This window comes from Silurus meridionalis, chromosome 23, assembly GCF_014805685.1.
Source record: "Silurus meridionalis isolate SWU-2019-XX chromosome 23, ASM1480568v1, whole genome shotgun sequence".
In the NCBI taxonomy this organism is placed as follows: Eukaryota; Metazoa; Chordata; class Actinopteri; order Siluriformes; family Siluridae; genus Silurus; species Silurus meridionalis.
In genome coordinates this window covers 16,333,941-16,358,789 of record NC_060906.1, presented here as the reverse complement: position 1 = coordinate 16,358,789, position 24,849 = coordinate 16,333,941, and the positions used below count along the sequence as shown (strand labels likewise).

Sequence of the window (24,849 nt, the reverse complement as noted above, 5' to 3'; positions counted from 1 at the left end):
AATGAGGAAATTTCAATTTACATTAATTTCTTAAAGTAATGATGGACTGTGTTTTCTCTTCACTTAACAGTGTCATATTATGGATTTGTACAGTACATTAAGAAGGTTGACAAGGCACATCTGTGAATTGAAAACCATTCCAGGTGACTACCTTGTGAATCTGATGAGAGAATCAAGTCATGAAAGCTTAATGTAGCTACTTTGGACAATCTAAAATATATATATCCTGGGTTGTTTGTTGTCTAATGTTGAATATAATAAAAATAAAGGAAAACCGTTGAAGGAAAAGGTGTGTCCAAACTTTTGACTGGTACTGTACAATAAACACAACGGAATTCTCTTCTTTGCAGATCCTAGCTTCTTATGAAGTTGGGGTCAGGCCCCAGGATCATCTATGGTATGGTGCCCCTGTAAGCAGATATGGTGTGACAGGTGTGATAAACCACACTTTTAACCCGTTAGCCTTTGGCACAGATTTTGGGACTCACAGCTGAAAATGCCCTACCTAACTTTAAATGTTAACAGTTCCTGATAAAAGTGGGCTACATACACAATTGAAATAGAAAACACTTTTAAATTTAATGTCCATTATTCAAAGTTGATATTGCTCAAAAAGTTATAGCTGTTGAAGTACCGTGAAAAAAGAAATTCCCGAATTGAATTTTTTTTTCTTCATATTTAAATACATGAAATCAGTCCTGGAGCAATCCAGAAAAGTACTGGGTTGAAAGCCACATGTCCCATGAGTTCATATTTCAAATTTTATGAAAATGTTCATAACAAATGAGATTCCTACAAACATTTATCTGAGACAATGTCTGATCCTTCTCTCTCTCTCCCTGTTTGAGAGCCACCTGCTAAACTCTGGTGGTCATTCATACTCTATTCATACAGTCTGCATAGAAATGAATGACTGACCATTAAAGATTTTATTATACATTTTTGGGGCGATTGATATCGAGTTGGCGTTCATACTGATGACCAGACAAGCTATTGTTTTACAGTCATAGCCATTCATACGTGCGGCCATTCCAATCTCAACAATATACACACACACTTACTTTTCAAGCATTTATAAAAACAAACGGGCAATAAAACCTATAACATGGTATAAAACTGTAAAGGGAGATATATTGTAACCTACAGATGTAAAATAGCATCTCCATGCAGATCTTCAAGTCTCTGTTGTTAATCCGCCCCCAAGAATATTTTCCACATCGCTGCTTTTTTTTTTTTTTTGCAAATCTCCGATAAAACAACTTTTTGGACTGTCCATTTTTTCCCTTGTTTTCTTGGGGTTTTTTGTAAACAAAGCCCAGTTAGCACGCGCTATAAACAGCTGGTTGAGCAGAACTGAGAGCTGCATCACTTCCTGGTTCACGTGCTGCTTCGGCCAGTAAGAGTTTGTAAAGAGCAATAAAACTAACACTCACCCACGTGGGGAATAAAATCCTCCCATATGTCATTAGAATCCTGCACTTATTGGCTACATTTTCCATCAATCATTTAGTTTCCATAATGGCACTGACTGGAAATAAAAGGATTGAAATGATAGGTGTTGAAATAAAAAAAACATGACGACACCTGCAGAGAGAGTGGAGACTCAAACCAAGATTCCGCCTCTTATACTTGACGTAAACAAAACAATAACCTAATGTAAATGACAACACTATTGTTTGGTTGGAGCAAAAATGCTTTACGGCTTGTTGTTCAGCAGTGGATGTGTTTGTGACTCGTTATTACAATAATAATGTAAGTAGTGCCTTTTTTATGCATGTTGTTGTTGTGTACTGCTTACACACATTCAGCAAATGCATTCTTTATACGTTTTCCATTGAGAAACAGTGATCTGAAATCGCTGCTTAAGGAGTAGAGCTTTTGAATGATGTATAGTTAGTCATAGTTACTCTTCTCGCTTTTTATTTAATCTATTTCTAACAAATAATACCTGAGAACAATGGGACCCCGACGACTAAGAGGTTTTAACAGAGGTGGGGGGTTACACAGGGCCATGTAGTTTTGGATTTTGTTTTCCCTCAATATTAAAAACCTTCATTTAAAAACTGCATGTAGTGTTCACTTGTGTTATCTTTTACTAATATTTGATTTTGATTTGATCTAAAACATTAAAGTGGGACAAACATGCAAAAAAAAAGAAATCAGGAAGGGGGCAAACACTTTTTCACACCACACACAGTGGTGTGACACATATACTCATATATATGTATATGTATGTATGTATGTATGTATGTAAACTGCTCTCCTGCCTATAGCACGCTAGGGGCACTCGATATTCCTTGTTAAAAAAAATTTTAATAAATAACACACGGGTGAACTTGCTCTGAATGTGTACTTTGCTCTGGTCGACCTTTTTAGCAAACACAATTTTTCCACCTGAAAAACTCAGTAGGACGCCAAAGAAGCCAATTTTTTTTCTTTAAAGCAATCCTCAAGGGCTTATAACAATTTTTTGAAGCCTTTCACATTGAGGATGGCGAACCGATCAGCTGTGAAATTGAACTCCGGTCAACCAGATTTTGTGCAGTTTAACAATCTTGCGTGTGAAACAGCAGGAGGAAAGGTAAAAGATGACCACAAATAGAGCACACTGAGCTCCTCTCAGTAACCATGAATAATGCTTTTCAACTGGCTGGATTTTGTGAGGTTGCCTGTGGTTAATTTGCTACTCTTTTTATTACTCTAGGTGATTTTTGCAACGGATGAGTGGTTTGCTCCTGCTCGGAATCTCTTGAAGGTACTGCAGTGAAGAGCAGTCAGGTTTTATTCTAACATATTTCAGCAGCTAAAACTGTGCAAAGAAACATGTTAAAATCTTACATTTACCCAAAAATGTCTATTTCTCTTATATATAATAATTATTCCTTATAAAATGGATAATGGGGAAACTGAAGAGGGAGCCAGCAGTGTTTCTTCCGTCAGCATTCACCGAGTTTGGGAAATGGATGGACGGTTGGGAAACTAGAAGGAAAAGAATTCCAGGTATCATTCCATTTCTGTCAGTCGGCCAACATCAATTTCCACAAAAACTTATTTTTTGTGACCTTGGCATTGATCTACTTGATGGCTTTGGTGAGTGTGTGTTGATGAGTGTGGGCCACCTTCACTAAGAACCCTCATCTATCTGCTCCACTTGATCAATAAAATGACGGTACGGAAAAGAGCTCTTTGAAGTATTGTGACTGGACTAGGCTGCCTAACCTGGCTATGACAAACTGTCTTATAATGCTCAAAAACTCCTGCCTGCTTGAAAGTCACGTATTGATCTCATGAATGATGTACAGTCCTGTTTCTTTTGTCTTGTGCTAAAGGTCATGACTGGTGCATTGTGCAGTTGGGGGTTCCAGGTGTCATTCACGGCTTTGATGTGGACACGTCGTTCTTCACGGGAAACTATGCGCCTTCCATATCTATTCAGGCTGCCTGTCTGGGTATGTAAGAGCAACCTGGAGCGATGTGTAGAATGAGAAACAGTATTAAACTGATTAATGATTAATAAATTAAGGTTTCTTTGTGCAAATTATATTATAAAGTATTGTTTATGGTATATATCAACAACATACAAGTACCTAAAGGATAGGACTATGTAACTAATCCCATGCACACACAGAGGCATCACTTAGTACGGGAAAACCAAAATCTACACACTAAATACATCTATCAAACTCCGTTTTTCCACCCAGGGCCACTTTGGCTTTTTTCAAAGACCCTATTTATTTTTATTTATAGCTAGAAATATAGTTATTCTCAAATCTGAGCAGGTCACGAAAAGGAGTGAAACTAATACTGATAAATTTGTCAATGTATATATATATATATATATATATATATATATATATATATATATATATATATATATATATATATATATAAAGTATTAATACCAAATTATAAAACCAAAAGTTTAAAAAATAAAAATGTGTGTACTTTAAAATGTACTCTAGCATTTAAAAAATTGAATGCATAATTTGAATGCAATTTGCATGTCATTTTCATGACTTTGTCGCTCTGTAGTTTGCAAATGAATTAATCAGAAGTAAAATAACCTGTAAATATCTACTGGTTTTGTTTGTTTGTTTTCCATTAGCTAAACTTGTTTTTCCAGCCAATTGTGCTAGCTACTCATATTCATGCTAGTCAAACCTAGCAGTAGTATTAGAAAAGAAAACCTATGGGATAGCTAGTCAGCAATAAAAAATTGTGAAATATACATTAGTAAATATTTATTATTATCTATATTTATCAATAAATATTCAGCTTAAATTGATACCTTCTATGAAGGCAAATAAGACTTTATAATTAAATGTCATAAAGGCTGCACGAGTGGCTCTCTATTCATCATTAGACACGGATACACAGCGCACATTTGTAGCAAGGAAGTGCCACAGCAAACAACTAATTGGCAGGTTTATTCGACACTCGTGAATCTGATTATTACACAGTCAAATGTAAATTAAAAAATATCAGTGGCCATTTGATTCCCATATAGCATGCCATCATTAGCTAGATAAGAGAAGATTTGTAGCATGTTGGCAAGGAGGCATAAGAAATAAAGAAATCACACCCTTTACATTGCTAAGAAATTACATGCCTTTACTCTCTCACCACTATCATCAATGTGCTGACAACAAACATCAATGTGTTTGTGGACTTAATAATATAAAAAAATATCTATGAGCAAATGGAATAAACACATATATACTGTACATATAAACATATAAGCCATAGTGTGAATTTGGTTGACATCCACTCCTGGGAAGATTGGCAACTGTCTTGAATGTTTTCCACTTGTACATAATGTTCCTCATTGTAGAATGATGGACTTTAAATTATTTGAAAATGGCCTTATAACCCTTCCCAGCTTGATGGGCAACAACAAGTGCTTTTCTAAGGTCACTGCTGATGTCTTTCTTCTTTGGTATTGTGTTAACACATACCTGAATGATCCAGACCAGCAAACTGTTAAACTGTTAGTGTGGCCACACTAATCAATATAATCAGCAGCACCTGGCTGCTACTAAGCCTCTTAAATCATATGAAAGCAGAAACAATTTACTTAGATTTAATTTAACAGAAGCAATTTACTGAAAAATTGTGAAATAAGTGTAAAAATGTGCAGATTATTCCAGTTTCCTTGTAAGTACAATTATCACATTAACAATCTCTAGTACACCTAGTACAATGTGTCCTTTAGTATTCCACTTTTACAGTTTTCAGAAGCGATTACTGAACAAGCTTTTTCATGTCTTATCTGTGTGATTCAGATGGACTCTCTGTGCCGTCTTTAGTTCTTGAGGGAGATCGTACAGGGATGGCTGCTTCAGAGAGCCAGTTTGAAGTGGTGGCACAGGTAATTTAATGCCTACTAAAGAACTAGAAAAATGATTACGAAATCAAACAGCAAATCAATGTGATTGCCAGCTTAACTCCGAGAGTTGGGAGGAGATTGTACCAGTGACAATGCTGAAGCCGGGATACGCTGATTCCTGCAACAATTTCTTCAGTGTCACTTTTCCCAATCGAGTCACCCACATCCGACTGAACATGTATCCTGGTAAAATTCTGTACATGCTCACTGTAATAGTGTAATAGTGTTCTACTTACAGTAAACACACAATGTGTGCTAATTACCGCATATTATTATTTTATTTTAAAATGCTATTAAAAGGCTACATTTTATTGATTTTTGTTGTTGTTGTTTATATCTGCATGACAGATGGAGGTATTGCAAGATTGCGAGTATATGGGGTTGGACAACGGGACTGGTCCAGTTTACGCAGTCACATGGAAATTGATCTTGTCGCACTGGTCAATGGTGGAGTGTGTGTGGGCTACAGCAATGCACATTTTGGTCACCCACGTAACATGATTGGTACTGAACTCATTAGCCTGTAAATGTTTAAGTGGATGCTTCAACATGGATTGGTAGTTGCTATTGCTCTTTTACTTCTGATGTTGATCCTGATGTTGACTTACAGTCAAGAAGAAGCTTTATAAAACAAGAAACCATTTTGCTTACTAGTGTAATGTGAATGCATTTCTGCAAAAAAAAAAAAAACTGTATTGTATATTATAATGTAGAGTTCAAAGTGCTGTGAAGAAAATGTACAGGTTTGCACACTTTTGCAGGTTTCGGAAGAGCTGACAACATGGCTGACGGCTGGGAGACAGCACGACGCCTAGATCGTCCCAAAGTGTTGAAAGTACAAAATTACTCTTTCAATAACAAAAGCAATAATAATATTAATAATTATAAAAAAATATTATTAATAATAATAATAATAATAATAAAAACAATTGTTATTAATCTAAATGCCCCTAGTGTGAAAAAGTGTGGGAATCAGTATATGCTGTGATTCAGTTAAAGGCTTTGTGTTCACTTTGAACCTGACCAGTAAAAGTTTTGTTGCTGATAATAAATGAATGAATTAAAATGAAGTAGAATAAATTAAGGTGCCATAGCTAGTCTTCTCTAAAAGTATTGGAATAACAAGGCCAGTTGCTTTGTTTTTGTCTTACACTGAAAGTGAGTTTGAGATCAAAAGATGAAAAAATTTGATGATAAATCAAAATAAATATTCTTTCACATCTAGATAAATGATAAATAAATTGTATTTGAATTTGAACATGACATGCTTATTGCACCTATGGGGATGAGCAAAAGTATTGGAACAGATCATCTTTAGGCAGACTTAAAGTAAATCAGTGCATCAAGTGGACAGTCCACTGACTTGTTCCATTGTTTCTTTGTTTTGTTTTGTTTCTTCATTCAGTGTTCTCTTCAATTCATAGTCAATTGGGTAAAAGTCCAGTAATGGACTTCCAGTCGAAACGGTTCTCCTGATCATTTGTTGTATTAGTAGTGTGTTTTGGGTCACTGTCCTGCTTGCATGATGAAGTTCCTCTCAATTTAACATTCTTTGTATATTGCTCAACAGAATGTATCTGTAGACTTCTTAATTCTACCATCATGACTTACATCATCAGTAAAGATTGCTGAGTCTGTTCCAGAAGCAGCGTTTTGTATGGGAATTGTATAATTGTACTGATGTTTTTCTGCATACTTTTTCAGGCCGATGAGAAGGGCATCTTGCAGGTCCCTGGATTTGAGTGGGCTATCTTCAGACTTGGGCATCCTAGTGTGATCAGTAAAATTGAGATAGACACCAATCACTTTAAAGGTACACTAAGTGAAAGATGGATTCTACTATTACATCAGCATTACATTGATCAGATATTACATTTTCATATTCTCTTAAATCATTTAGGGAATTTTCCTGACTGGTGTAAAATTGAAGCCTGCAGTTTAACCCCAGAGGAGGAACAAACCTATATAAGACACAAGTGGAGCAGTGACCAAGGTCCTATGTGGAAAATGCTTCTTCTTCCTCAGAAAGTATGGCATCCAATTTGACAGTGTGCATGCTCATATTGCTTAATAAACAGATTTCCTTTATTGAATTGCATGATACCTTATACATTCAGTGGGCTCGCTTCAATATTGGAATTTGTCGTTAAATATTGATCCAGTTTCTCCTTGCGAGTATGATTTCTAACCCCTTTTCTCCCCCTTTGTTCAGCTGAAACCTCACTTCAGGCACTTGTACTCTGGAGAGTGTGTGCTGCAGCGTGGGTGTGTAAGTCACGTGAGGCTTGTAATTGCGCCTGATGGAGGGGTCAGTCGTCTCAGACTCTGGGGTCACATCATCTCTAACAACTCAACTAATCCTCATCAAATCTCAAAACTCTGACCCTTAAAACTACCGATTGCCCAGAACCAATTAGGTGACATGGTGGTTATTGCCTTTTAATGAATGCACTTATTAAAGCCACAGATTATGAATCTCTAGAGTTGTTTTTAAAGCAATTCACGAGTGAAACACGGAGCAATAAACTGAATTAAACCATAAGTATGGAGATGGCTTAATAAATTTCCTGCTTCATATTTGGCTTAAGTCTTGCAGTTGCACAATTATTGCATGGCCAGGAATTATAAATATTAACTTGTTAATGCCTTATTAAAAATGCTATCTTTGTGTTGGGTCAAGACATGTAGAATTGTGTTAATCAAATTGCTTTCATCTTCAAGATCATAAATCAGGAGCAGTTGTCTTGACTTGCTACTAAAAAAAACAAAAAATGCCCTAGACAATTACAAATAGAAGCATTATTGATTGATATTCAAAGATTGACTTCACAATAGTTAAATTATGCCATTAATGAATATACATACTGCCTAAATACTGAATTATGCTTTATAATGTAAGATTTTTTGTAAATAAATATTAATTAGTTGTATTATTAAGTCTTTTTAAATAGTTTTTAAAAAAGTATGTAACACAGACATCCTTTTAAGACTTAGTCTGTTTAAAGCTTATCCCTTACTCCGTTTTCCAACACCTCAATGTGAATTGAATTTAAAGTATGCTTCTCTATTCCAGCTCTTTATAAACTGACAGTTTACTTGGGGAGTTTTTCCTGGAGTTTTTTGTTATCATTTCTGTCCTGTCTTTGTGCAGATTATGCCAGTGGTCCATAACAGGATAATAGCATCAGCACGATGCAGAAGGATTTGACCCAAGACATGCACTATCAGGTCAATACAGATTTCCTGCTTTTGCTGGAGTTTAACATTCAGATTTGATTCTTTCTTTACGGGCTGACTGGGCTGGAGAGAGAGAGAGAGAGAGAGAGAGAGAGATAGATGGAAGCGGATATAGCTGTCATATTCAACTCTTGAAAATGCATACTGATATTTTAACAAGTTTGTATCACACTTTTTTTGGATCACTATTTTGGCAACTTAAAATACATGCTTTGAATCAAATGACATTCTAAAAGGCCAGATGCATAATGACTTCAAATTACATTCATAACCATGCTACAATATATTCATAATCATAGTCAATGCACAAGGCAAAATTGGATTTTGTGATATAAAGTGTTATGAATGCTGTATAATGCAATAAAGTGAATAATTCATAATGTATAATATAGTGAGCCATAAACATATCGAAAGATTTATATAAACATGTATAGCAATATGCAAAATGTCTTATTAATGCATTATAACATGATAAGGATGTGTTCATAATTTATTATGTTGATGAACTTCATAGTAAGTGTTACTAAGATTGTCTTAAAGACTTGGATTTTTTGCATGGATTTTTTTTTTTCTGTTTGAAAATACTCAATTAGTTAAATATAGCTAAAATTATGAATTAAAAAATGTATTTTACATAAAAATGATACACATAAAAATAGGAAATAATTACCAGTTTGACTATTTATTTAGGTTAAAGAACTTAAATTACTGCAAAGTTAAACTTTGCAGGTGGTATTACATTACACATTCTTTAAGAATAATGATGTTGAGATGTGCAGACCTGCAGTAACTACAGGGGAATTAAGTTGATCAGTCACACCATGAAGTTATGGGAAAGAGTAGTGGAAGCCAGGCTGAGAGAAGAGGTGACCATCTGTGAGCAACAGTATGGTTTTATGCCAAGGAAGAGCACCACAGATGCATTATTTACTTTGAGAATGTTGATGGAAAAGTATAGAGAAGGTCAGAAGGAGTTGCATTGTGTGTTTGTGGATTTAGAGAAAGCGTACGACAGGGTGCCGAGAGAGGAGTTGTGGTATTGTATGAGGAAGTCAGGTGTGTCAGAGAAGTATGTGAGGGTGCTGCAGAACATGTATGAGGACAGTGTGACAGCAGTGAAGTGTGCAGTAGGAAAGACAGACTGGTTTAAGGTGGAGGTTGGACTGCATCAAGGATCGGCCCTGAGCCCTTTTCTGTTTGCAGTGGTGATGGACAGGTTGACGGACGAGGTCAGACAGGAGTCTCTGTGGACTATGATGTTTGCGGATGATATTGTGATTTGTGGTGGGAGTAGGGAGCAGGTTGAGAAGAGCCTGGAGAGGTGGAGGTACACGCTGGAATGAAGGAGAAGGAGAAGGGGAATGAAAGTCAGTAGGAGTAAGACAGAGTACATGTGTGTGAATGAAATGGAGGACAGTGGAGTGGTGTGGTTGCAGGGTGAAGAGGTGGAGAAGGTGGAGGAGTTCCTGGGGTCAACAAGTACCTGAACACATTTTATTATCACATTTATTATCAGTGTATAACTTTCAGTTGGCTTCAGCTACACAAACTATATCCCCAAGGGTTTATCAACTCCTGATCATTGCACTTGCATGTGGTTCTTTCTCAAATGATTGTCACAAAGTTGGGAACACTATTTGTATATACTGTATATAACTGTATAGGATGTCTTCACATGCTACAGAATTACAATATTTCTTTGCTTGAACTAAGTGGCATTAACCTATTCCAGCATGGCAGTGTCTCTGTGCACAAAGCGAGTTCAAAACGCAACCCATCTGAACACCTTTGAGATGAACTGAAACAGCAATTACACCCCAGACCTCACCCAACATCAGTACCTGACTTCACGAATGCTCTTGTGTCTGAATGAGCAGAATTCCCCACAGCCTTGCTCTTTTGTGAAAAACCCCCTCAAAAGAGTGGAGGTTATTCTAACAGCTAAAGGGGACGAAGCACCTGATTATATGCTGGCATATTTTGAACAGTTGCTTTGTTTTGATGGAAGGGAAACATTTTACGCCTTTGAAATAAAAGCACTTCTCTTCCTCACTGCTGCACTTGTGCCTTATAAATGTCTTTTCCTCCACTGGGGATAAACTACACCATTTCTCAACAAAGCAGTGTTCTACATAGTTATTTTCTCACCATTTAGCCATGTTTGATTGACATGATTTACATTTACATACATTTATTGCAGTCCCCCTTTAACCCATGATTGTAAGTCAGTCATCTTGATTTATAATTCTTCTAGGCATATTTATACTTTTCACATAGAGCGAAAGCTACATCACTTCTTGGTGAGATGTTAGAGAATCCCATACATTATCATTTATCATTTTGAATAAAACCAGTATATATATATATATATATATATATATATATATATATATATATATATATATATATATATATACACATGTATGTATGTATATATTGTGTGTGTGTGTAAATGGAAAATCTCTGGACGCTTATAATATCAACATTTCGTATGATGATGATGATGATGATAATGATGATAAACTGTAAAAGATTCCTTATTTTCAACACCTTCACAATTACAACTTTAAAAGGAAATTCTTAAACAAATATCATAAAGTAGGTTGCCACCTGCTTTACCCACCAAAGTAGTAGCTTTTCTTGATGACTTGAAAAATATGCCACTACACACAGTGTTGTATTTAAAAAACACAATTTGCGTCCCATGTAGGAATGAATTTGAATCTTATTCTTTGTAGTATATGGAATAATCCCTAAATAAACAGCAGAAGTGCTGTTTTTGATATACAAGTGGAAGAAAATGATGATGGTCTGTATAATTTATGTTACAGAGGATAATGTTGGGTTAAGAATGTAATAATAATATACAGATATATAGTTTGTAGGATTGTTAGCAGTTAGTAGGAACAGTACGCCGCCTATTATATTACAACCCATTTAGCTTATTAATTGAAAACCTCCCAGGTAATAAGCTGAGTTGTTGAATGCCTCGTGAAGTAATAATAGTTTCTTTTATGGGCAGCCACTGTATGCGAATGATCTGAAGCTGGCAGACAAGCCTGGCAGGGTGCTGCATATACTCTCATTGTGTGCTTTATGGTTTATTCATATTTCTCACTCGGTGCCTGGTGGGAGGATAAGCTGTGAATCTGATTAAAGTTTGGCTCTTTACAGTCGTCTTCATTAAGCCGAGAAGCCCTATAGTGTAAAAATTATATGAAACTGTCACAATGTAGTTCAACTAGAGTAACAAGGTTCCATGTGCAAATTCTGCTTAAATGAGTCTTGACTTGTAATGAAGAAGACTTTGACTTTTTTTCCCAGTGTAGTTAAAGAACAATACATTTGTTTCTGTGCTTAAAGTTAAGACAACTTTAACAGACATCAGTTTAAAAACAGCCGTTTTAATCATAAGCATGCCTTCAGATGTCCTTGAACAGATCAAGCATGTGGAGATTGAGACAGTGCTATACATCCATCATTTCTGTGGAGTGGAATAAGCTGTATTGTGATTAATTACAGTGAATGATGCTCACTCATGCACCATACACACACTCACAAAAGCCCACCCACATATAAACACACACACACATGTTCTCAACAGTGCAGAGCTTCATAAAGTGGATGATAAGTGTTTCTTGCGCTGAGCTGAAATGACTGAGGAGGAGTGAATCGCAGACTCAGCTTGTTTAGCCTGAGAAAAGGTCAATGGAAACGATCTGATATATTATTAGAATGAAATATTACAGCGTAGGTATCAACATCATTACCAAGACTAGAAAATGGATTTTTTTCCGCTCACACAATCCTGCTATATTGCTATAATCTAAATTAGCCTATCACGCCTTGTTAACTCATCCTATGGTGTTATTTGGGATGTAAACACAGATGGAGAGCTTATACAGCCACTGTTTGTCAAATAATAATTGGGCCGGTTAATTCAGGATCACATGGTGCTTTGTATGTTTCACTTTGTAACTATGACGTATGACTTATGCTGTTGAGGTTGATGCTTGTTGCTGATTTATTATACTTATGTATTACACTTAAAAGTATTCATGATTGAGCTGAGTATTATTACTACTTTCAATTATTTTTCGGACCCATGCAATATAACTATAATAGTGCAGTGAAGTGACTGAGCTTTTAAAGTTACCCAGTAACCACCCATGCTTGCCATGAATATACTGTATACCTACCTTTGAGCTAAATATGTGAGTTGTCTCCTTAAAGATGTCCAGCAGGTGGCAACAGAGAACCAACAAACTCTGCTACATCCCTTCAGGTTAACTGCAATCACCATATATGAGACTGGGTTGAGTGTGTGTGTGTCCCCTTTCCATGACCTCCTCTTTATCTCTCTGCGAAGCCCATCTATTTCTCTCTCTCTGTAATTTTGATGTAGTGTGTAAGTCTTAGTGGCTGGTAGTGCCAACACCTCTGCACGCTCTAACAAGGGCAAACGTTCTTCAAGACATTAAAGTTCACGTCTCTTCTGTCCCACTGAGTGGCGCCCAGACGTAGTGATACTGCAAGTGTTTGGACATTTCACAAGAAACCGATGCTCCATATCTTGTTTAACTTAATCTATATGCAAAAACTGCACACTTATAAAGCATTTTATATACACTGATCAGGCATAACATTACAACATTATAATATTACAAATGAATAACACTGATTATCTCTTCATTATGGCACATGTTATTGGGTGGGATCTATTAGGCAGCATGTAAACATTTTGTCTTCGAATTTGATGTGTTAGAAGCAGGAAAAATAAGCAAGTGTAAGGATTTGAGTTTGACAAGAGCTAAATTGTGATGTCTGGATGGCTGGGTCAGAGCATCTTCAACTCTTGTGGGATGTTCCTGGTGTGCAGTGGTCAGTATCTATCAAAAGTGATCCAAGAAAGGAACAGTGGTGAATCGGCGACAGGGTCATGGCACGTCATGGCCAAGGCACATTTATGCACGCGGGGAGTGCAGGCTGGACCGTGTGGTTCAATCCAACAGTCTAACTTCTGTCACTCAAATTGCTGAAGAAGTTAATGGAATGTTTTGACAGAAAATATTAGGGTAAAATATTAAATATTATACAAAATATTAGGCAGGTGGCCATTGGTGTATATCCTATGTGAATATGGGCTTTGTAGCTCACAATGTAAAGCTGGACACCAGCCTAATGCAGTAAAGACTTAATGGTTGCTTAACAGGTTTACCATCTAGTTAATTAAAAGATTCATTGGGCATAATTACCAAAACCTAGTTCTTCATTTAAACACTTAGCACACCAGAAGGTTTTTTGATTTGATTAATTTATTGATTATTAAAGTGGTGTTTAATTGATCTGCTACATTTCTTAAATTTGTAAAGATACCTTTGAAGATACCTACTGCAATTTGCAATATTGTCATCTGGTGGTCATCATGATAGTTTTTTTTAAACATTTATTTCTATGAAAGATAATCTTAAACTCTCAGGACTCCTTGGTGGATCCAGACTTACAGTCCTCATGTTTATAACTTCTGCCTAGTCATTGTATTGTATATAATATTAAGAAATGTCCTCTGATACTTTAGAATACTTTTGGCAGCGGGAAGGAAAGATGCATCAGCATATGTTTCTCATGTAAATTGCTCTCTAGTGTAAACCTCAATCTAAATACAAACCTATTTCTCTCTTCCCATTTCTATTCAATTTCTACTGCTACATGCAATTCTAGTATAACTGGCTTTTTATCTTTATAACTAAATGACGACCTTGAAAGAAAAAGATTATGTCTACATATAAGTCAATGTATTCTATGCTGATTGGGGTTTTACAAAATGCCAAAGAGAGATTCCTGTCATCCTTTATGACCTGCCTCTATCCTCACTTCCCCTTTTGTGTACTTTGTGTAACTTGTATCTATAGGCTTGACATTACTGCATAGCATAGAGAGGTTCAGGTTTATATTTCACAGTCCTATTACTGTAGTCCTACAGGGGATAGTCCTCAATCCACTCTTGTTCTTTCTTTATACTAAATTACAGGGCTTAGGGGTCAGGTCTCTTGTTACTGCTACACCAAAGACATGCAACTTCTGTTTTCCTCCATCCACTTCCCAAATTGTCCCAAAGTTATTGAATTGCTTTCTGACATCTCTTCCTGGGTGAAAGCCCATAAAACCTGGGAACAATGTCGCAATATATTTAGTGATGAAGATCTTCTTTTTGCTGGACCTTTCAATGAGTACAGACACCATTACTGTCCACCTCAGCACATACATCCATATAGCTATATACTGTATATGGTGTGATTTTATATTCTGGTCTCCCAACCTCAGAACATCAGAAAAGCTTGACCATTTGATATTATTTGTGGTGAGAGTAGGGAGCAGGTTGAGAAGAGTCTGAAGAGGTGGAGGTACGTGCCGGAGAGAAGGGGAATGAAAGTAAGGTACATGTGTGTGGTGCGATTGCAGGGAGAAGAGGTGGAGAAGGTGGAGGAGTTCAGGTACCTGGGGTCAACAGTGCAAAGTAATGGAGAGTGTGTTAGAGAAGTGAAGAAAATAGTGCAGGCAGGGTGGAGTGTGTGGAGAAGAGTAGCAGGAGTGATTTGTGATAGAAGGGTATCTGCGAGAGTGAAAAGGAAAGTTTATAGGACTGTGGGGAGACCTGCGATGTGGTATGGTTTAGAGACAATGGGATTAAGTAAAAGACAGGATGTGGAGCTGGAGGTAAATGTAGCACAAAGTAAGAGAGGCCTGATTGAAATGCATGTGCAGAAGAGGGACATGGGGTATATCAGTAGGAGAATGCTGAGAATGGAGCCACCGGAAGGAGAAAAATTGGAAGGTCAAAGAGGAGGTTCATGGACGTGGTGAGGGAAGACAAGATGTAGAGGACAGAGTAGAAGACGGATGGTCCGAAAAGGCGAAAAGTGCATGCTGTGTCCTATTCTAAGGTCTAAACAACCTTGTAATGCAACTTGTTAATACTGTGGTGTCCTCACTTCTCACTGCAAATGTCAATTCAATCTGAATTGACTTTTTCTCCACTAGAACATGAACTTAACAGTTAAATCTCAGCACTGGCTTCAGATACTCAGAAAGATCACATTTTATTTTTTTCCAGAGCCATGAACCTTGTACCAAGGCAAAAGATTCAGCTTACTCCACAAAGGAACTAAATTTGCCAAAAATTCCCATTTGTAACTCTGGCTTCAGCTTCACACCATCTTTCTCATAAAGCTACACATACTTTCCACCCCTCACTTTGCCCTTGTCTTTCACTTGACAGCCTTTCTCATCAATACTTGTCGGCTGGCTGTCAAAAAGAACGATATTCCCAAGAATGATACTTTGTTTTTCCTCATCCTTCCTTCAAGCTTGTTTGGATTTCCTCCGTGTGATCTGCACTGTTAAATAAGACGAATGCCATTAGAAATTCATGGCTGCTCTGTGCCATCAATAAATGATTAGTTTGCGGTGTTTGCTTGTGATTGATTGGCTGAGCACAAGACGTATTGGAACCAGACTCGGTGTGTGCTAAGAAAAACACAAGCTGGCAACGAACGTCATTAATTTACATTAAACTGTGATGCTTGCTATATGTCACTGCTTTCTCATGCAGTATTGTAGCGATCCTACTCCAGTTAGAGGCAATTTCCGACTGTCCATTATCCCCTAATGCTGTTATATGCAGGTTGGGTTACTTTTGAGTGTCTGATACATTTCGTTTGATTGCTTGTGAGTAAGGTCTATAGGATATGTATACAGTTTAGCTTTTTCCAGGAAACCCGTGTGCTATAGATGTAGTGACTGTAGATGGTGTTTAGAAATAATGTTCTCTGCAGATCTGATGTAATGTGTAGATTGAATATGGAAAAGGAGGGATCGTGACCTAAGACCAGAGCTTGTATTGATATCTGAATTAGCAGAAATGTTGAGAACATGGGTAAGGCACTTAGCAGTGAGAGTCTCCAGCACCATTTTTTTTCTAGGGTCATACGGGTCATATGGACATCTGTGCACTTATGGGCTTAACACCACATCCTGCTTTCTTATATAATTTTCCCTATGTGTCGCATGTATTGAAGGGTCGGGGCATTTTGTTCATTGTCATTTTCTTAAAGTGTATTTAACAGTTAGAAAATATTTAGATTTTTAACATATTACACACATGCTTGTTCACATACTAAAAAAAATCAAAATGTCATTGTTAAATTACCTAGAACATTTAGAACTTCTATAATAGTAAATCCCTTTGAGGAAACACTCAATGAAAGGCCCTATATAACTGTATGTTCCCTCTAAGGATCCCTATGAAAAGCAATTTTTTCCTAAGAATGGGGTCTTGTGACAGTATATTGTAGCTTAATATTTGTAACTTTCATGTTGTATGTACTATGGCACTGTTAGATTGACAATATGAACAAAATTTTGTGGACACCTGACCATAAGATTTGTATGTGCTCTTTAAACATCTCATTCCAAATTATTATTTTTTATTTATTCATTAATTTAGCGACAATGGTGGGGCGGCCTGGGGTGCAGTCAGCATTTTGAGTTCAACCCAAAGGTGTTCAATGGGGTTGTGTTTAAAGCTCTGTAGCAGGCAACTTAAGATGTTCCACTCCAAATCATGTAAACAATACCTTCATGGAGATGGCTCTATGCACAGGGGCATTGTCATGCTGGAACAGGTTTGGGTGTTCTATTTCAAGCGAAAGGGAAAATGTATTCTACTGCATCCTCTGCACATGCCCAAACCATCTCAATCCCACCTCCCTCGCCTTGTCTCCAAAACATCCTACATGCGCTGTCCCTCTAAAAAACTCATTCCTAATCACTGTCCATCCTCATCACGCCCAAAAAAAACCTCAACATCTTCCTCCAGCTCCACATCCTGTCTTTTCCTCAATGCCACTGTTTCTAAACCATTCAACATCGCAGGTCTCACCACAGTCCTATAAACTTTCCCTGCAGCGCTTCCTTCTCTTTCAGAAGCTAGCGCCGGCTTCACTCCATTTGCTTTTATAGCTTCCTCTTTTTTTTCGCTTTTTTTTTACCCCGCCGTCGACTCCGCACTTTCTATTGGACCGATTACACACGTGATTCAGAGTATGGACAACGTGGAAGCGTTCCCAAAGCATTGTTGACACAGCATCTCATTCCCTCATTTCGGTAACCTGAAGACGTTTTGTGTGTTTTCCTAAGAGTCTAAGGTATTATGAATCACAGACTTTAGGTTCTGACCTAACTCTGTGTTCTATTGCACACATAAGGAACCAAAATGGAAGAAGCTTTGGTTAATTATTTACATCACAAATAACTTTCTTTCGGCATCTCCCATTGCCAAAGTGCAGATTCATATCTTCAAACCTTCAAACTTGCAGTCATCTCTCATCACAAGCTAATTATGTACACAATCAAAGACTACATTACAGGCTAGCAGTCCAGTCCTCAGGGAGAAGCTGGAAAGAATTCTGCATTGAAGTGAGAATATTTGTACTTGACTGAACCTTAAATAGAATCATAAATTAATTCAAGAATGGTCCAAACCTTATCAGGGATGTCTCTCACCGTTTGCCTGTCTTCCATTGTCATTATGCCAAGTCTGCTGACTTGACATCAATCATTCATCTCATCATAAGCACATTAGACCGGAGATTGTCCAGGTCATATGATGAATTTTTATAATACCTCCTATGCCGCTCCGGTATACTACAATTCATAAGGACCATGCAAACTCAGTAGTGGTGCTGATGGATGTCTGGCTATTTAAGTTACTTTGAATGTTAACAAGGCAATTTCTCAGCGAGTCTGAATCTCTGAAGGTGCGTGATCATGTCAGTGCAGTTCAATTTATGCTCCCATAAACTCTCGGCCCCATTCACATTGCGTTTTCTGAGTGACATGCTGCTGTTGCTGATCTGGAGATTCCTATTAAACCCATTCAGCCATTCACATATACCATCACCCATCAACATCAGTGTCAATCCTGTTTCTCAGTGACTGTAGCCGGCGGCAATATAGAACAGATCACACACCTTCTCACGTTTTTTTTTCACATCACCTCACGAAGGCTTTGTTGTTGCCATAGATGCATTGAAAAGCATTGTTTCTGTTTTATACAATAGTAGACAGCAAAGCAACAGCAATTCAGGGCATGTGAAGCAGAAAGATTAGTAAAAGTCCCCTACTGGGACTTGAATGTCACTCACTAACACTGAGTGGATGTAAAGCTGGAATGACAGGCTCATAGATTCCTTGCTTTGGTGAAGAAAGGTGTAATAGTGTGTGTGAGAGAGCAGCGTGGCCCATAAGAGGATCACTCACTGACTAACCCAGTAAACGGAGTGGCAGCCGGCAGCAGTAATGGTGATTAATGGCCTTGCCTCTGAGGGCAGCGTGTTCAGAGCCAGGCGGTGCAGAAAGGAGAATGCAGAGTTAGCGTAAGATCGCCAACTTACGGTGGACTTGGCCATCCATCAGGTTCTTCTCAAACATGCACCACATAGACAAGCAAGCTGTGTAAACAGGGCTCTGAAGTCAGGCTTCAAAATCTTTTGAGTTTAAGAGATATTTTAGAAATGCTGGCAGTGTTGGTGGTTTTATGGGTTGTGCTCCTAGTTTGGGGTTAAAGTGGCAGTGGAGGAGCAGTGCACTTCTGGTACTTAAACAAACCAAGTTTCTCTGCAGTCAGTTTCTCTCAGTACAGATTATACAAACAATGTCAACAGAAGTTACTCAAAAGGAGTTATTATTTCCATGTTGAGATGCATGTTGTTCTTCTGTCCTTTCAGATTACTGAAATGACAAACATGCAACCTTCCTGAGTTTGGCCTGGTATTCCTTTGTAGCTGTAAAATGTAATGATATTTAGTAATAATATATATCGGAAAATGATCTGAGCTCATCACATCTAGAAAAGAAAAAAAAAACATGAATAATATAGACATAGGATCATTTAGAAAAGGATAATATACATGAGAAACCAGGATTCAAATAAGATTCACATGAGCATGTGGTTTATTAAATTTATCAAGAATTTACCATATATAAATATTGTTGATTAGTTAAATGGGCCAGCAGACAAATCAGGTAGAACATTCCTAAAAGAGTCAAAAATGAATTTGAGGTTGGAGGAAACCAGAGCTCTAGGAAGCAGTGTACATGGACATGGGGATAACCTGTAATGCTCTACACAGGCAATAACCTGAGCTCAGGATTGAGCCAGGTAACCCTGGAGCAAAGTATGTTACTTTGGTCATACCTTTCTGAATAGCTATTTATTGAAGTACGGATGAACACATTTGGCAGTTTTGTGTTTCTGTATGCCATAGAAAGATTAAAGCTCCTGACCACCCTCATCCCTGACCTGAGTTTACATTTATGTGAGGCAGATCTATATGCAAGGTTAGCGGTTCACCTCCTTTTCTGTTTACAGCCACCACTTACTCATATTTAATGATACTGTCGCACTACCAGTCAGTCCGACATGCATTTCCTCTCCATTAATAAAGCCCATTCTGTCAATACCACATGGGGGTTTGCCTGATCAGTCGCTCATGCCGTCCCTCTTCAACAGGAATTAGTGATGAAAAAAAATTAAATCTTCATTTATCGACCTTCATTGATCTGCCTCGGTCTTTTCCACCACAATCACCCCTTCACCCATCCAACACTGTTTTCTGGCACAGATCAGAGTGCCACTCTCACTCTCTCTCGCTTTACACTCAAGGTCAACTTTAATCATGCTCAGGCCCTGTCGAGGGCTGCAGCCGCCGCTATTCCTCTGGGTGACGGCGTGACGGCTTACAGAATTACCCTGCTGTTCATCAAAGAGCCAGTCACTCATTACTCACCGTGCTCCTCCCGGAGTCATTAGAAGCCGCAGAGCCAACACACTCTTAACGGTGCAGTGCCAGCCGCTTCCCTGACACCCACCTTGGTTAATGGAGATGAATTTGTGTAGGTTGAAAAAGTGCCAGCATAATATATTTAGCACATGATATTCATGTCACCAACGTAATTGATACTTGTATATTTTCTCCCTTATGTGCTTAAACCTGCTCTTCTTTGTCATGACTGGTTCTGCACAAGTGTAATTGGCTTTTATTTAATGAAGTCAATACATACAGTATGACTGTAAAGACACATATGTTTTGCGTGGTCATAAAAGGAACATTACTGAGTCACACTAAATGCTTTAGCACTAGCACTTTTAACAACAGACACTGTAAACACACAGCCTTGCCATAGTTAATGGACAGCCATTGTGAAATGTAATGCTTTGTATCAGTCAGGCTTTCCCTTGGACATTGCAATGATCATGCTCCTTGAAATCAAGTATCAAGTATTGGCATGAAAGTAGCATTACATGTTGTAGTTACTTATTCTATGTGGGCTTGGGTGAACTAGAAATTCTTTCTGAAGCTCCTGAGGCAGGTTTTACAGCTCAGAGCTCCTTTTGATGTTTCATATCGGCACATATCGCATGTCCACAAGTCCACAAACGGACAAGGAAAGAAACTTCAAAGAGAGAACCTTTAACTGCCAGTAGTCTGAGCTCTGTTTATGGCTTGAGTACTGAGCGACTTAACTATACTTGAAGCACACAATTCTGATAGTATAGACATCTGATACAGTATGAAGACAGAATTGTTGTGCTTTCTGGAACACACTGACCCATTACCTAACACCTGCTATGGCTTGCTCACTTAGAAAGTACACACTGATCGATTTAAAGACAAAGTGTGTAATAGGTTTTTGCTGACTGTTATAATAAACATATACACGTGCCTCACTATTTACCCAACTGAATAAACGCCCTCTGTTAAAATGATGGAAATTGATTTAAAAGAAACACGGTAGAGTGGATTTAAACTTATTTCAGGGCCAGAATGTAAGCAAAAGTTGGAAACAATGACCATTCAAAACTGTATAACATAGCAACATTGTGAATCACATATGTCCTAAGGCAGGGGTATCCAATCTTTTCCACAAAGTGCCAGTGTGGGTGCAGGTTTTCATTACAACCAATCAAGAGCCACACCTGATAGTCATTAAAAATGTAAATCATTAGATTTAAACAGGTAGAATTTGAAATGAATTTGCTTGGTTGGAATAAAAATCTGCACCCAAAGCGGCGCTTTGTGGATTGGACACCCCTGTTCAAAGATATCTTTTAAATTGTATGCTGATTGCAGATTTTACCACTTTTAAAAATGACAAACGACAACTTAAACAAATTTTTGTTCAATCACATATATAATTAATTCTCTCTTTTTCTTTTACTTTTTCAGGAAAGTTTTTTAACAAGTAGAAGAATTCTTAAGAGGAAAGGGATTGCTGTATCCTGATGAAACTGTAACTTGTACATTTAAGGAGAGCTGATGAACTGAAGAACCTGTCATGATTTTTAAATTGACCTCATTTAATTTGATCAGCATGTGTCTATGTGTCTAATGTGCTTGGGTCTCTGTTGTGCATTTGCACTGATTTCTATAATTCATGCCTGAGCTGCAGAAATGCTCACTGAAGGCAGAGTTCTCATTTAGCCTTGCCCACTTTTCTCAGCAAAAGAGACATTACTGTCGACCAGCTTCTAACCTTGCTCCAATGAAAATGTCTGTGGTCATCCACCTTAAGCAAGTTCATTTATTTGCTCATAACAAACTGAATTTATGGCTGCCCTCCTGCCTGCTGGTTGCCACTGACAGCGCACACTGAGTTACTACGTTCCACCTGAACAAACTCTCGTCTCGTTTTTATAATATTGGGGCCTTTTGTGTGTGAGCCTTCAGGAGAAGGGCCTGCTCGAGCTCCAGTGCTCTCTCCTTCAAAAGCCATCAAGCCTGTGAGCACTGACCCGGCAATTTACTGTGACAGTGGCGGTCTGCTGATATCTTTCATAAAACACTCTGATTGACGACGGACGAAAAAAGTGTGTTCAGTCATCATGGCAAGTCATAAATTCACTCGCACACACAGGCACACAGCTTGAGTCCCATGTGTCATGGTTAAGATGCTCCACATGGCTCGTCTCTTGCATAGTATATCACTCACACAGCTTGGTGTGACTACCATATGATGGTGCCCTTACCTCTCATTGGGATTTTAATCATTGTGTAAATCACAGGCATGTATTGGAGAGGTGAGAATAGTAGTGAATACAAAATACAAAACCTGGTCTTGAAGTGGTCCCAGGCACCACTACTGCTAAGAAATTATACACTTCCGTATGTTATGTGAAATATCAATATACTTATTGAAGATACTAAAATTCTTTGCATTCATTCACATATACAGTATATCTTCCATATAACACACAAACAGTTACGTTTCCTATTGAACAAACTCGCAGAAGCCTTAGTATGTGTGTTTTTATTTGTTTGAGCTATCCCAGCTGATCATCCCTTGTACTGAATGTGTAAATGCGTCCTTCACCATTGGCCGTGTTTATTAGGCATTGTAGCAGAGTTGTAGAGTAGTGCTTGCAGAGGTAGAGAAACACATCAGGCTTGTCCACTGATGCCACACTGTGCTTATTTTCCCCCAGGCAACCATCAAGGCCTTTGAGACATGCTGAGATTAACTTAATATATAATTCATCATCCTGTGCGCTTTCTGCAACAGACCGCTCCCTATCCCTAACTCGGTTTGGCGTTAAAACCCCTCCACGTGTTCTTCACCCCTCCTCAACTCATTTCCAGTGTAACACAATCTTCACTCCCTCCCAGAGCACGGCATCTCAGTAGAGCACATTTCAAACAACTCCCATAACTAAAGCATGTCCATTCTATCTTTTATTTATTTGTTTCCCTTATTGCCTTCATTCTTATTATATATAGAATAGAAAGAGATTGAATCCTTAGTGTTCGAACAAGACTGGCAAAGCAGGCAACAGAGATTCAATAAATAACTACACCCAATGCACTACACACAAATAATCAATTACATTTCAAACTAGTCAATGCGCTTTTTTCTCTGTAGTAGGACTACTGGGAAAATTTTACACATTTTTTACACATACAGGCTTCACATTGCCCTAAAATGGCTTTAAAATGGACGTGTATGATTTCCAATCAAATAATACAAATAGCTCAGCTAATCTGGGAAACACAGGTTCTAATAGAGAATAAATTGCGTTGCTGATTAAAAGTGAGCTGAATCAAATAATAACATATTGCTAGTTAAAGGGAGAAAATGCAGTATGGATATTAAATCTTATCAGGTTTAATGAAGCGGAAAATGAAGGTTGCTAATGCTTTAGTTCCACATTGAATCAAAGCCTCTGTCCTTAAGAGCATTCAAGTGAGCTTTAATAGCACACAGAGCGTCCACTCTGACATGCTGAAAAAAATTGATTTTCCTATTATTAAAGCAACAGAGAATTCAGCTATTTGGTTATACACAGTATTGCTTTGAGAAAGTTGATGGAGAAGTATAGAGAAGGTCAAAAGGAGTTGCGTTGTATGTTTGTGGATTTAGAGAAAGCGTACGACAGGGTGCTGAGAGAGGGGTTGTAGTATTGAATGAGAAAGTCAGGTGTGTCAGAAAAGTATGCGAGGGTGGTGCAGGACATGTATAAGGACAGTGTGACGTTTGCAGATTATATTGTTATTTGTGGTGAGAGTAGGGAGCGGGTTGAGAAGAGCCTGGAAAGGTGGAGGTACATGCTGGAGAGAAGAGGATGAAAGTCAGTAAGAGTAGGACAGAGTACGTGTGTGTGAATGAGAGGTAGGGCAGTGGAGTGGTGCGGTTGCAGGGAGAAGAGGTGGAGAAGGTGGATGAGTTTAGGTACCTGGGGTCAACAGTGCAAAGTAATGGAGATTGTGTTAGAGAAGTAAAGAAAAGAGTGCAGGCAGGGTGGAGTGGGTGGAGAAGAGTGGCAGGAGTGATTTGTGATAGAAGAGTATCTGCAAGAGTGAAAGGGAAATTTTATAGGACTGTGGTGAGACCTGCGATGTTGTATGGTTTAGAGACAGTGGCATTGAGTAAAAGACAGGAGGTGGAGCTGGAGGTAGCAGAGCTGAAGATGTTGAGGTTTTTGTTGGGAGTGACGACGATGGACAGGATTGGAGATGAGTTTATTAGGGGAACAGCGCATGAAGGGCGTTTTGGAGACAAGGTGAGAGAGTCAAGATTGAGATGGTTTGGACATGTGCAGGGAAGGGACATTGGGTATATCGGTAGGATAATGCTGAGGATGGAACCACCAGGAGGGAGGAAAAGAGGAA

At 38.1% G+C, this 24,849-nt stretch overlaps 1 protein-coding gene across 5 annotated transcripts; it reads left to right on the top strand.

Moving 5' to 3' along the window:
* Window positions 1-1,530: 1,530 nt before the first annotated feature.
* allc (allantoicase) lies at window positions 1,531-22,257 on the top strand. Of its 5 annotated transcripts, XR_006924093.1 has the most exons (13): window positions 2,262-2,581; window positions 2,705-2,755; window positions 2,913-3,000; window positions 3,330-3,449; window positions 5,283-5,368; window positions 5,440-5,572; window positions 5,735-5,890; window positions 6,148-6,221; window positions 7,091-7,199; window positions 7,287-7,414; window positions 7,599-7,803; window positions 8,538-8,614; window positions 21,913-22,257. XR_006924093.1 is itself a non-coding variant. In XM_046836760.1 (12 exons), the coding sequence occupies exons 2-12, from the start codon at window positions 2,492-2,494 to the stop codon at window positions 7,767-7,769; spliced, it is 1,206 nt and encodes a 401-aa protein (XP_046692716.1). In that variant the 5' UTR covers window positions 1,531-1,752; window positions 2,377-2,491; the 3' UTR covers window positions 7,770-8,486. The 5 variants fall into 5 exon arrangements, 3 of the variants coding, with proteins under 3 accessions (XP_046692716.1, XP_046692718.1, XP_046692717.1); XM_046836760.1 differs by lacking the exons at window positions 8,538-8,614; window positions 21,913-22,257 and adding an exon at window positions 1,531-1,752 and having other exon boundaries at window positions 2,377-2,581; window positions 7,599-8,486; XR_006924092.1 differs by having other exon boundaries at window positions 7,599-8,614.
* The last annotated feature ends 2,592 nt before the right edge of the window (window positions 22,258-24,849 follow it).

Coding starts and splice junctions, on each gene's coding strand:
- allc (XM_046836761.1), top strand. CDS start 2,492: ATGGCGAACCGATCAGCTGTGAAATTGAACTCCGGTCAACCAGATTTT. Junction 2,582..2,704: donor GTGAAACAGCAGGAGGAAAG/GTAAAAGATGAC, acceptor TTATTACTCTAG/GTGATTTTTGCAACGGATGA. Junction 3,450..5,282: donor TATTCAGGCTGCCTGTCTGG/GTATGTAAGAGC, acceptor TGTGTGATTCAG/ATGGACTCTCTGTGCCGTCT.